The sequence below is a fragment of the Arachis ipaensis genome, chromosome B01, assembly GCF_000816755.2.
Source record: "Arachis ipaensis cultivar K30076 chromosome B01, Araip1.1, whole genome shotgun sequence".
In the NCBI taxonomy this organism is placed as follows: Eukaryota; Viridiplantae; Streptophyta; class Magnoliopsida; order Fabales; family Fabaceae; genus Arachis; species Arachis ipaensis.
In genome coordinates, this window is record NC_029785.2 from 29,803,752 (window position 1) to 29,817,548 (window position 13,797).

The 13,797-nt window shown below is 38.1% G+C and overlaps 1 protein-coding gene across 1 annotated transcript; it reads left to right on the forward strand.

The window, feature by feature from the left end:
* Positions 4,830–6,664, forward strand: LOC107604964. The gene is made up of 4 exons (XM_016306693.1): positions 4,830–5,647; positions 5,742–5,976; positions 6,152–6,446; positions 6,555–6,664. The coding sequence occupies exons 1-4, from the start codon at positions 4,830–4,832 to the stop codon at positions 6,662–6,664; spliced, it is 1,458 nt and encodes a 485-aa protein (XP_016162179.1).

Here is a 13,797-nt window from a genome sequence, read left to right on the forward strand (position 1 = left end):
GGATAATTGTATATATGTGTACGTATAGTTTTTATTTATTAATTCTCTATACGTTAAAATAATGGAATAATCCTCCTTTTACTTATTTTCTTTGTTTCTTCATATTCTTTTCCACTTATATATTTTTCACTTTCAAACAAATCTTAATTACGAGAATCCGTTGCGATTATCTGTCTTAAATTTTGTGAACCTTTGTCCATCCGAACACCCCACTCCAGTTTGTACTACTGCTAAAGTTGCTTTTTGACTCATGCTGCGAAACACCTTTTTCACATGCAAATATGAAAAGCATAATTTATAAAAAAAAGAAGTTGAAATTTGTCAAGATAATAGTTGACAGGTGTTAGACATAGACCCATATGTCAATCTGTGGTTCGACATAGACCAATATGTCAATTTTCTGGTGCTAAAAAGTGAGCTATTTTTTTAATACAAAGATCCAATGTTAAGGAATAAGGATAGTAACTTCCAGACAATTGAATGGCGTTAAAAGAAAACGTGGTGTATAATTGAAATGTGAAACATTATTGTACTTTATTCGGGGCCATGCTTGTTATTGGTGTATACTCAAGGAGATATTGAATTTTGTGGAGTGAAGGAAACAATGGGAGAGAGAGGGCGAGAGAGAGGGCGGTGGGAAACCACCGGATGGGGTGGGTCGCGACAACAATTTCTAGGTAAAGATCCGAGGGTTTGGAACCGAGATGAGTATCTTCGATTGGAACAGAATTTTTTCACCGTTTTTGTAGACAGGCTACCGATAGACATATCGAAACAAGAATTGTTTGGTTTGTTTTCATGGACAGGGAGGATTAATGACATTTACCTCTCCAGAAAGATGAGGAGTGGGATGGTCAACCTCTTTGCATTCATCCGATATACCACAAAGGGTGGAGCTTTGAAAGCAATTTCAAAAATGAATCGCTTGTGCTTACGGGGGAAGGAGATCTTCGTAGGGGAGGCTAAGTACAGGAGGGACATCTCTAAAGGAAAGAGGACACTGGAAAATGCAGATACAAGGAGAGAACTAGACAAGAAGAAGATTGAAGGGGGAAATCTCAGGTCGAACATGGTTGTTCTCTGGTAGATAGAGTGGTTGCTAGAGGGATAAGAATGGTTTCGATTGAGAGCCAATCGTGTGGAAGCAAATCTTTGGAAAATGTAAATGATCCGCACGCAAGTAGTCTGCTGAAGGATGGAGAGGGCTCGGGGGTAAGGATAATTCAGGCTTCGGTGGCAGAGAATAACTGGGATTGGTTGAAGCGGAGCATTGTTGGAAGTACTATGCAGGCTATTGATTTCCGGTTATTAAGCACCGTAGCTCAAACGGAATGGCCTAAAGTCGTAAAGGTTTGTGCTTTGGGAGCATACAAAGCCTTGTTAGTTTTTGATAGTACAAACAGTGCGGACGAGGCACTCACTATCCACATGACTGATCTCTTGAAGTTTTTTCATCGAGTAGGACGCTGGAGTGAGCATGATCGTTGTGACAAGAGACGAGTATGGATCGAGTGTATCGGAGTTCCGTTACACACATGGTCTGAAGCTACGTTTCGTGCGATTGGTGAACAATGGGGTGAGGTAGTGGTGTGCGAACACGCAACAATGTCATGCTTGTCGTTTAGCACCGGTCGTGTGCTGATTGATACGCCAAGGTTTGATGTTATTCATGAGAAGATATGCATGTACGTAGGCAAAACTAGATTTGATGTATTTGTATCGGAAGTGAGGAGCGGGACTTGTGACCCATTGAGCGGTGCAGAGGGGGGCGCAGTCGCACGGAACCAAGGGCTGTCTCTTGGCAAAGGCTCTGCTGGAATGGGCAGTACAAGAGTTGTTGCTGCTAACTGTCATGGGCGACTGGGCACAGGGGACATATCAGCAAAGGTGATACTGCCGACGGTAAGGGAGGAAGAACAGGTGAAGGGTAAAGTGGTAATCTCCTCGGAAGATTTGAATGAGTGGAATAACGAATTTTTGAATTCCAAAACGATAATGCCTACAATTAAGGGATTTGATCTTAATTTATCACAAGAGGATATTGGGGGATCCCGCACTAATGATGGGGAAACGGATTTAGATAGAACTGTGTCATGGGACTTCTCTGGTGGGCGAACATGTGCTGGGGCAGAGGCTACTAGTAGTGCTAAGAGGTTTTGTTCGTGCCCCACTGAAGTTGGGGTCCAAAATTTTTTATCCAAGGATATGGGGCTTCCTTTGGGCTTCAAATACACAGGCCCACAAATTGGAAGTGAAGGGAAACATGGGCTAATCTGCGCTGCTTGCTTCCTGGATCGGGTGCCACACATGATCCGAACCGAAACCTGTGCGGAAGGGGATTTGGAGCACGTCTTCGATGAAATGCACGAGGGCGGCGCAGACGTTTTCGGCGGGGGACGAACCCAGTCATTCTGTGCCGCTCCTTTGTCGGAAGAAGGGGATGCTCCAGATGGCGAGGTAGTACGCCGGGGGCTGGGACGTCAGGAAGCTTCTGCCGAACCGGGAAGCCTGAGCGTTAACCATGACATGGCTGGGGAGCCGAGATCATTGGCGATGGAGGCGGTGATCCTTGAGGGGCGACCGAATTTGCGGATAGGGAAGAACCGAAGGAGCGGTGGTGACCGAGAACTGGTTCTTGCTGGAATAGACCGAGAAGGGGGGAAGACGGGGTATGATGTGACTGGTGACTTGGGGTTGCGATTTTGCAGCCCGATGGAGGTGGTCTGGGACTGGTGAAGCCACTGGTGGTGGAAGACGCGAAGGCTGGTGAATCAATGTATACAGTGGGTGATGAAGTAGGGGTTGTTGCTACGAATGGTGCTGAGTTTGAGACATCTGAAACTACACGGGCAGAAGCCATGGAAGAAAACCAGAAGGCGTGGGACCTAGCTATGGAGTGTGAAGCTGTGCAATATGATGAGGAAGACGATATTATGATGATACTCCAGGAGCAGAATGAGGCACTGGCACTGAAGAAAAAGCAGGCCAAACAGCAAGCAAAAGCTAGAAGAAGTCGTCCGAAAAATCGGAATAAGGTGTGTACAACTGTTTTAAAATGATTTTTTCATCTTGGAATGTTAGGGGGTTGGCGGGAATAGGTAAATTGAGTATGGTGATGAAATTTAGGAGGAGATTTAATTTGCATATGTTAGGCTTGATAGAGACATAAAAAGAGGTTCTGGCTAAATTTGACGTAGTGTAAATGTGGGGTAATGATGTAGTAGGGTGGGAGTTTGTGGGATCGGAAGGTGCTTCTGGTGGTCTACTGTTGATGTGGGACGAAACGGTATTTAACATGAGCTATTGTCATAAAGGAGCTAGATGGTTATGTGTGGATGGAGTGCTGGTTAATAATAATTTTCGGTGTGCTTTCTGTTTAGTGTATGGTGAGCATATGAGGGAGGAAAAGCTTATTGTGTGGGAGGAGCTGAGCTTCATGTCAGGCTTCTGTCAAGTACCTTTCTGCTTTATGGGGGATTTCAATGAGATTATTCAAGTAGAGGAGAGGAATGGGGCTACTTCTCTGCCGGTATCTGCTGTTGAGTTTAAATCTTGGATTCAAGATATGGAGCTTGTGGATCTCATTTTATCTGATGGTAGGTTCACATGGTTCAGGGGCCATTCATATAGTCGTATTGATAGAGTACTAGTTAGCTTGGAGTGGCTGGAAGAGTTTCCTGAAACAAGATTACGAGGAAGACCACGAGGGTTGTCAGACCATTATCCGTTGGTTATAGATGTCACAAGGATGGGGGGGCCCCAAGCCTTTTCGGAGTCTGGACTCTTGGTTTACTCATGATGGGTTCTTGAGGATGGTGAAGGAAGAGTGGAGGAGCATAGGGGAGAGCCAATTCTTGGACAAGCTGAAGGCTATGACGATTCCACTGCGCAGATGGCATAGAGAAAATTTTGGAGATATGGATAGGAGGATTGATATGTTTGAAGAGGAGATTAGGAAAGTCGATGAAATGGTGAGCAATGGTGTGCATGATGGAATAGCGGAAGCAAGGAGGAAGGTGCTTGTGAGCTCATGTAAGAAATGGTATATCAGGAAGGAGATCCATTAGAAGCAGATGTCTCGATCCAGACATGCTGAGGAGATGGACAGAAACACTAGGTACTTCCACAATATAGCCTCGGCAAGAAGGAGAAACAATCGGATTGATGCCTTGAGAATTCATGGAAGATTAGTTAGAAATCAACCCCAAATTAAAGTTGCTATAAGAGATTTCTAGAAGGATTTGTACCATCAGAAGACCTCACCTAATATAGGTTTTCAGGATGGGCTGGTAAGGCAGATATCTGAGGAAGAAGCAGCAGGGCTGGAGTTGATGCCAACTGCTGAAGAAATAAAGAATGCCGTGTGGGATTGTGAGTCAACAAAGGCACCAGGGTGTGACGGGTATAACATGAATTTTATTAAGAAGTGCTGGGATGAAATTGGGAAGGAATTCATTAAAGCAGTCATGGGGTTCTTTCGGTCGGCTAGGCTCTCTAGGGATTCGAATGTCACTTGGGTGGTTTTGGCACCAAAGTTTGTTGGAGCTACAAAAATCAAAGATCTCTGGCCAATTAGCATGGTGGGTTGTGTGTATAAGGTTATCTCTAAGGTGTTGGTTTGAAGAATGCGGAATGAGATGCCAGGCTTAGTAAGTGAGACTCAGAGTGCTTTTGTGCAAGGCAGAAAAATTCATGATAGGGCTTTGATAGCTTGTAAAACTGTGCAGTGGATTAAGGCATGAAGAAGGAGCCCAGTAATAATTAAACTGGACTTTCAAAAGGCATATGATAGGGTCAAATAGAGTTTCTTGGATATAGTTCTGCAGAAGATGGGGTTTGGCCAGAAGTGGCGGGGTTGGATTAAGGAATGTGTATGCTCTGCGTCTATGTCGGTGCTTATAAATGGATCCCTTTCAAAGCCATTCAAAATGGAAAGGGGTCTACGACAAGGAGATCCGTTGTCGCCCTTTCTGTTTGTGCTAGTTGTTGATGTCCTTCATCGGATGATCGGAGAGGCGGTAACAAATGGGCGCATTTCTCTGCTGTTGGTTGGACGAGATCACATTGAGCTGTCGCACTTGCAGTTTGCGGATGATACTATACTGTTCTGTCCTCCAGAGGAAGAGACTATCAGGAATTACAAGCGCTTACTACGTTGCTTTGAACCGATGTCCGGGTTGAGTATCAATTTTGAGAAGTCCAGTTTCATTCCAGTTAATTGTGAACAGCGTTGGACAAGACAGATGTGTCAGCTTTTGGGATGTAAGGAAGCCTCTCTACCAGTCCGATACCTTGGAATCTCTCTGGGTGCGAACCCAAGGTTAGTTAAGACTTGGAAACCAGTGATTGATAAGGTGGAAGAAAAGTTGAGCTTGTGGAAGGCGAAGACCCTCAATAAAGTGGGCAAGCTAGTTCTCATCAAGTCCGTCCTCAATAGCCTGCCTATATACTATCTCAGCCTATACAAGATGCTAAAGCCAGTAGCAGAAAAGTTGATCTCGTTGCAAAGACGGTTCTTGTGGAGCAAGGATGATGGGAAGATAGGGATGCCACTAGTGAGATGGGAGATAGTGATGGCTCCTAGAAAGGCAGGTAGATTAGGAGTGGGAGATGCAGTGGTTAGGAATACAGCCCTTCTGTTCAAGTGGTGATGGAGGTTTTCGAAAGAAGACTGCCCTTTATGGAAGAGAGTAGTATGCTCTTGTAATAGCATGAATCCCTCTGCGATGCTGTGTGGTCAGCCTATTCCTACAAGAGGGGGCCCTTGGAGAGATATCTGTCAGCTCCAGATCAGGGAGCCACAATAAGAGAAAAGATTATCAGAGGCTTATTTATGGATGTAGGGAATGGCAGAACAATCAAGTTCTGGAAGGATGTCTGGCTACCTGGTGGAAGGTTGAAAGAGATGTTTCCAAGATTTTTCTCGGTCTCAAACCTCACAGGATCTGTTATAGGGGAGTGCGGGTTTTGGGATGGGTTAGAATGGATCTGGAGTTTCCAGTGGAGGAGAGAATTATTTTAGTGGGAGCTAGAGCTTTTATACCAACTCCATGAGGTCTTGCAGTCAATAAGAATAACAACTGAGATGGAGGACAGGGTGGTCTGAAAATATGATAAAACTGGTATTTTTACTACTAACTACTTTGTGCAGGTGATACAGGAAGCAGCTCTCCCGGAGAAAATTACGAGCTATAGCTTTACTAGTGCTATTTGGAGGGGATTCGCTCCGCCAAAGGTTGAATTATTTTCGTGGTTTGTTTTGGTTGAGAGGGTGAACACTAAGGAAAGACTATGCAAATTAGGTGTCATTGACCAGCATGATAATATGTGTGTTTTATGTTGTAAGTATGTTGAGTCTGCTTCTCATCTATTTATTGGCTGTGAGATCACTTGGCAGGTGTGGTGTGCATGGCTATTCGCTCTTGGAAGGATATGGACTATGCCGGGTACACTAGAACAACACTTTGAGAGCTGGACGAATGCTTCACAAAGAAAGAATGAGCGGAGGCAGTGGTTGATTGGGTTTTTTACTATTATCTGGGCAATTTGACTAGAAAGGAATGGTAGAATCTTCAATAATAAAGGCTCGGGGGTGATGGAAATAATAAACAGGTCCTTTATGCTCTCCGACGAGTGGCTTGGTGGTGAACCTCTTGGTTATTGATGGCAATGTCAAAGATAACTAGAGGGTACTTTACTTATTGAGTTGACCGATAATGGTTTGTACGTTGAGTAGCCTGTTACTTATGTTCTGTTGCTCCACTTTGTTGTGTTGAGCACTTTTTATTTAAAAAGATAAAAGAAAACGTGGTGTTATTTGTAATGATTGATTAGGAAACACAATTTTTTTGGGTAAGAATAAAAGGGATAATAATATCCACTCATAAATAGAGTAATGGCAGCAGTTAAAACATATTAAAGCAGTAAAAAAAATAGTAATTATCTAAATTAATTTTTAAAAATTTTAAAAGTGAATATTTTAGTTTTTTTTTTTTTACAATAATATACAAAAATTTAGTCAAAATTTTATTCTGGCAGACAAATTAGTCCTTAATTCCTTTTTCGGCATAGTAATTACTAGAATTAGTCTCCAAAAATTTTAAAGCGGAAATTTTAGTTCTCAAGAAAAATTAATACTCAAATCAATTTTCAATGTATTTCTCCATCAGATATAACAGTCCTCCGTTTATTTTTCAGTATGACTTACTAACTTCTTCAAGTATCTATTAGAAAAAGAATATTAGTAGATATGTTTCGGACTCGATCTCCGAGTCCTTCTTCGGAGCAGCCACCAAACCCGGTTATCTTGGCCTGGCCACCATCACGGCCCAGACAAGCCCAATAACCACAAACTACTAGTAACATTCAAAATTCAAACACTCCTCTTATCTTAGCCAACAAGATAAGATAAAATAACAATCGCAAACTATATAAAGGGAGTCAAAGGCTCCCTCAGGTACGTTACACATTCCTAACCCTCAGTTATACCTCTCAGATCCTTTATGACTTGAGCGTCGGAGTGTCACTACAAAAAATTACCGAAATAGTGACCAATTCATGCTAAACCCTTTGCGACCAATTTTGGTGGTTGCTAAAACCTTGGTCACTAATTTAAAAATAGCGACCAACTTCGGTTGCTAACCGTTAGTCACCGATATTAGTGATCGATTTTCAACCAATGCTACAAAACTAGTACCAAACTGTATTGGTCGCTAAATGGCGACCAGTTATTTTGTCGCTAAATTGGTCGCTGAGAAAATCGGTCGCTAAATAGTTGTAACACCCTTACTTTTAACGCCTCATGATCGTACTAAAAGTTCAGGTGTTACTTACCTTTAATCCTTTATTTTGATACTATATTTATTTAATATTGAACCTTCGTAAATATGAACCTAATTTTAAATTATGAAAGCGAAAACCTTTACTTTAAAAATCACACAGTTACATATCATATTCAAGTAATAATAATTACATAAACTTATCCAAAACTTCTTAATATACAAGTCCTGCCCCTCTAAATTCTCAAAATCACAGATGACGAGGGGTAAAATAAAATCTAAAACTAAATCTTGAAACCAATTCTTCTCTTCTTATAACAATTCTTAAACCCTCTACTGAGAACCCTTTCGAGGATGATGTTCTCACCCCCTACAGAATTTCTTTCCCAGTAACAGGTTCAATAAGCTTTGGCACGAAGCCGCAATTCAAACTACGGAGCTTTGCATATATATATATATATTCCTTTTTCTGTTTTATGATTTAGTTTTAGATTTTATTTTACCCCTCGTCATCTGTCATTTTGAGAATTTAGAGGGGCAGGACTTGTATATTAAGAAGTTTTGGATAAGTTTATGTAATTATTATTACTTGAATATGATATGTGACTGTGTGATTTTTAAAGTAAAGACTTTTCGCTTTCATAATTTAAAATTGGGTTCATATTTACGAAGGCTCAATATTAAATAAATATAGTATCAAAATAAAGGATTAAAGGTAAGTAACACCTAAACTTTTAGTACGATCATGAGGTGTTAAAAGTAAGGGTGTTACAATAGCGACCAACTTCTTGGTCGCTAAATTGGTTGCTAATAAAACCGGTCACTAATGTCTGACCTGAAAATCTAAAATCGGTCTTTAAATGGGTCACTGTTACTGATTTTCAAATTATAGATTTTTACTAATTATTCACAATATCTATATTGAAATATAGAAATTAAAAGAGACAAAATTCATAAATATTCACAATATCTATATCGAAATATAGAAATTAAAAGAGACAATTCATAAATATATCAAATTTATGATCTACAATCCAAATTTATGGTACATGATACATTTAATACTCATATCTTATAACACTAAGCCTATAAATCTACATTGATCTTTTGATTTACAAAAAATAGCACATAATATTGTGTGCAGTTAAGAAAATGAGATTCTGAAAGTAACGTGGTCAGCTTCTCACACTGCTCTGACTGGTTAAAAAAGAAAAGCTAATTCAACTTGATACACTTGGAAAGGGAAACATTAAAGAAACAATCAGATATATGACGTAATAGAAAACTCTCATCTTCTAAGAAAACTTCTCGGGATACCCGCAACTAGTAAACAAAGTGTCTTATTGAACATCATTTGCTGAAAAAAATTAATATACCATATTGAAAGCTAATTTTGAATGCAGGATGCAACATACATAAGATGTGAATACAAAAGAAAATAATTTCTATTGAAATCTCCCATCTTTGCCTGTGCCAAAGGAATTGTATCCAATGATTTGATTAGATTTAGCTATCACCAAAAGTAATAATCTGCCCAAGTGCATGTCTCGCACGAAGCTACAACAATAGAAGGAAATTAACATAATACTTAACAAACGTGTAAAACGAATTCAATTTGGGATGAAGAATAAAATACCTTCACATCCATGTGAGAATCATTGATCGTCCTCTGTATTTGAGAAACTTTGCCAAATCTACGCAAAATCATAATTCGACCAAATGCATTAGGACTTTTAGGAAGAGTGAGATTAACTATAACCCAAATAGAAGCTGAGCGTAAATGCCAGTTATTGCTCTGTAGAAACTGGATGAAAATGATATTAGAGTAAACATATATAATGTAGACACACATGCATGATGCAATAAGCATAAAAACATAGATGAAGGAATGTCTTAAACTCAAGAAAATCAAATGTGTGATCCTGAATACTCATATAACAATAGTCAAAGTAACTTAAAATACTTATACTACATAGATAAAGGATGCTTCATACTCCTTTAAATTAATAACATCGCATTGCTGCTCTAAACCACTCAAAGATATTCTAAAAAATATCAGAAATTGATCTCACTAACTAAAGCAAATTAGAAAATCCTAGTGTGATTAAAAGAATGTATGATTGGAATAATAAATAAACAAGGGTATATCTTAGCATAAAAACCAAGATTATCTTATAAAATTAAAAAATAAAATAAAATAATAAAAGTGCCATTCCATCCAAGATAAAAGTTGCTCAACTCAAAAGCATGTTCCAATACTTGTGACAACAATAGCCTTAACATCATCCCTCCGTGAATCCTCATCAAAACTCTCTTTCAAACTGTGCAATACTGAAGAAAGAAAGGAGGTGGAGCAGAGATAATATAGGTTAACCACATAATGTAAAACAGAGAATTATAGAAAAGAATATGCATAGTAAAAGGTCAAGGTTTCAAAGAATATTGTTGCATTATCCTTAATTTTGACAACAGAGCAACCCAAGCATAAAAAGCATGTGATGAATTCAATATGCATTAAAATCCACATCCTTTGGAGGAGACCATTCTCAATCAGAGTCAACACAATTCAGTTGCTATGGGCGATAAAAAGAACACATGCCCACCGTTGGAATTAACAACATCACTAATCAATTTATTAATTCGTTTGACTTGTTAAAGTACTTTAAGTCACACTTGGCATAATATTGACAATCAGAATATATTTAATCATTAAGTAATAGAGAGGGAACAAGATCTAATTAATTTTAATCAACAATAATATAATCAGTATTAGGTGGCAAATGGTGAATTTCTAATATCTTAACTTCTTACCAACTGAGGCCAGGCATCAATGACACATGCTTCCACAGTGTTCAACAATCACTCATATTCTCCATGCTGAACCAAGTCCTTCCTCAGATTGTATGCAGCAACATTTGTATGCTTGTTTTTTGATTCGAAGTTCAATTTTAAAATCAGTAAAAATAGAACCATTAATTACACACAGAAAACAAATCAAATATAGCAAAACTCAAATCGGCGAGGAGAGAAGGAGAATACCTTCTTGCGACGGAGCAATAAAGAATAGCAATGTGAGTTAGAAGCGGCAGTGGAGAGTGAGATCGAGATCAAGGTGAAAGAGATTGTTAGAGTTAGATCGAGATCGAGGTGAGAGAAATCGTAAGAGCTTGATAGCGAGAAGAAGGTGAGAGACGGTGAGCCAGCAACGAAGAAGGTGAGAGATGGTGAGCCAGTGACAAAGAAGGTTGAAGGCTTCAAGTAGTAGACGACAGTGATGACGGCTTAAATGGAGAGGGTGCTGTGCTTCCGGCGGTAGTCACATTAGGGCTAGTGAGATGTGTGAGGGATCTGAGGATTATGTGGCTAGGTTAAGGTTAAATTAACTCAGCAACTTCCTTTTATTTATACTAGAGACTAATTTAGTGACTGATTAGTTTATAACACTATTTTTGTATTTCTATCACTGAATTGGTCGCTAAATTTAGAAATAGCGATCGACTTAGCGACCAACATCTTTAAAACAACATTTTATAATTGGTCGCTAACTTAGCGTAGTGACTGAATTAGCGACCAACTAGTTTTAGCCTATTTCTTTGTTAGTTGCTAAAAATAGGTCGCTAAATTAAAATTAGTGACTAATTTTGTGACCAAAAGAACCAAAGATGAAATTTTCTGTTTTGGTTGCTAAATTGGTCAATAAACTAAAAAATAGCGACCAATTTCATTTTGGTCGAAGAAAAATATTATCGGCCACCAAATCGGTTGCTATTAGTGACCAATTTCATTGGTTGCTAAAATTGATCGCTAAATGAAACTTAGCAACCGATTTAGCGACCAAAATTTTTTTGCTCCTATAAATCTTATATCGGTCGCTAAATCAGTCCCTATTAGCGACCAATTTTTTCAGTCGCTAAAATCGGTCACTATTCTGGTAATTTCTTGTAGTGTGTCTTTGTAGGTACCACTCCCGCCACTCCAGAAATCCAGTCCTGTCACTACCTCGACCGACAAGTCCATCTCACAATCGTACCAGCGACTTTAAGTACAAGATATTATAATCAAATTAATTTTTACGGTTAAGTTAAACCTATTTGATTTTTAATATGGTATTTATTATGAAGTAAAAATTTAGTTAACTTTTTGAGTTATTTGTTAATTCGGTGATCAAGTTGATTATACTTAATTCCTAGCTATCACACCAAACTAAGTTATATTAAATATAAAAATATCAAATGATTTCAATCTCGAGTTTTTTGTATAATAATCTCTAATAACTTTTTGAACATCATCATCATCATCATCATCATCATCATCATCATCATCATCATCGAGTGACAATATAAATGCATACATAAAAATTTAATGGATAAATTCATCATTATTTTTGCCCAAGGTGAAATACATATATGGCTTGGAGTTAGAGAATATAACATACCAAAATGAAATGTACAAACAAAAAGACATTAAACTAAACAAACAATAATAATATGCTTTTAATTTAAGAGAAATGAGACTTAGTATATCTCTTCTTGTTGGATTTAGAATTGTATATGTAATGAGAATAGTTCAATATGTCTATATTCTTTTTACATGCAATCCAAATGAACTTCAGAATGACATGAATAAGAGCTTGCAACCAAAAAATTAAGTAGAAAGTTAGGCCTTTTAATCACAATAGAAATTTCACCTCCAAAAAATTGAAACCAATGAAAAACAAGACATTAAAATGAGAAAGGAAGGGCTATCAGGGTTTGCACACTCAAAGGTTACTTCCCCCTGGTGGCGTAGAGAGCATCGACGACAAGGGGAAGCGGCTGCGATGCCAAGGAGCAAATTTAGGCTACAAATGGACAACGATTCAACGACGGTGAAAGGCAAAGGCAAGGCGGATATGGTGAAGCTGTAATGGCAGCAGTGGCGATAATTGCATCGTCAATTGTCGCCCTCTCTCCCCTATTTCTCCTTCGATTATTTTCCTTCCTTCATCGCTCTCTATTTCTCTCTGTGCGATTATCTCTCTCTTCTGAAACTTGTCAATGATCCAGTTGTGGTGGAGGCCCTTCACCAGCAACCATTTCCCCTTCTCCCCTTCCTCTTCTTCCCTCAATCTCTCTTCCCAGACTCGGCGATCCAGTTGTGGGAACTTTAATTAATTTAAACTCAAATTATTAAACACTTGATTTAGTTACCTTTAATTAAAAAAATTTGACGTGGAGTTAAGGTAGAAGGAGGTTAACAATACGGCGACTAGAGCCTTACTAATGAAGTATTAGGGTTGGAGAAATGAAAAACTGTGATGATCATGACTCAGTAAGAACGAGAGAACAACTAACTAAGAGAGAGAGAGCAAGGTATTAACTATTTAAATATTTTTTATTTGAGAAATTAATTTATAAAATGATTATTAAAATTGATAATTTTTATCAAATATTTCNNTTTAACATTTTTGAAACAAAATATTTTTAGTTACAAAAATTCTTGAATTTTGTGACAAATAAATAACTTATTAAAAAAATATTAATTTTTGTGACAAATTATTACAAGTTAATTTTTTGTTATAAAATATTATAAATTTTTGTAACAAGAAAAACTTTTCGATATAAAAACTAACACAATTTGTAACAAAAAAAAATAATATTACAAAAAATGAAAAACTTTTGTAACAAACTGTCATCATGTTATAAAAGATCCTTATTTGTAACAATAACTAACTCCTGTTATAAAAAAAAATAATAATTTGCAACACTTTTAAAATTTTTATACAAGAATTTTGTTACAAGAGACACAAGGATCACAAGTTAATGAAATTTAATCATTGCTGTAGATCACAATTCCACCTCCAAAATTGACTAAGAAGCTAGAAACAGACCTTTTTAAATCCAAATCTTCTGTCAAGTCTAAGTGAGTGTAACCAGCTTGAGTAGGCTTTTTATTTCTTGGACACTAATATATGCTATATGTACCATAAAAATATATCATGATCAATTTCATATTTCAATGATCTTTTCTTGGGTAGGAA

What these genes read in the sequence shown, in the direction of transcription:
- LOC107604964 (XM_016306693.1), top strand. Translation starts at nt 4,830, where the DNA reads ATGGGGTTTGGCCAGAAGTGGCGGGGTTGGATTAAGGAATGTGTATGC. An exon ending in GAGTGCGGGTTTTGGGATGG is followed by an intron (nt 5,977 to 6,151) that starts GTTAGAATGGAT and finishes TACTTTGTGCAG; the next exon opens with GTGATACAGGAAGCAGCTCT. An exon ending in AAGGATATGGACTATGCCGG is followed by an intron (nt 6,447 to 6,554) that starts GTACACTAGAAC and finishes CAATTTGACTAG; the next exon opens with AAAGGAATGGTAGAATCTTC.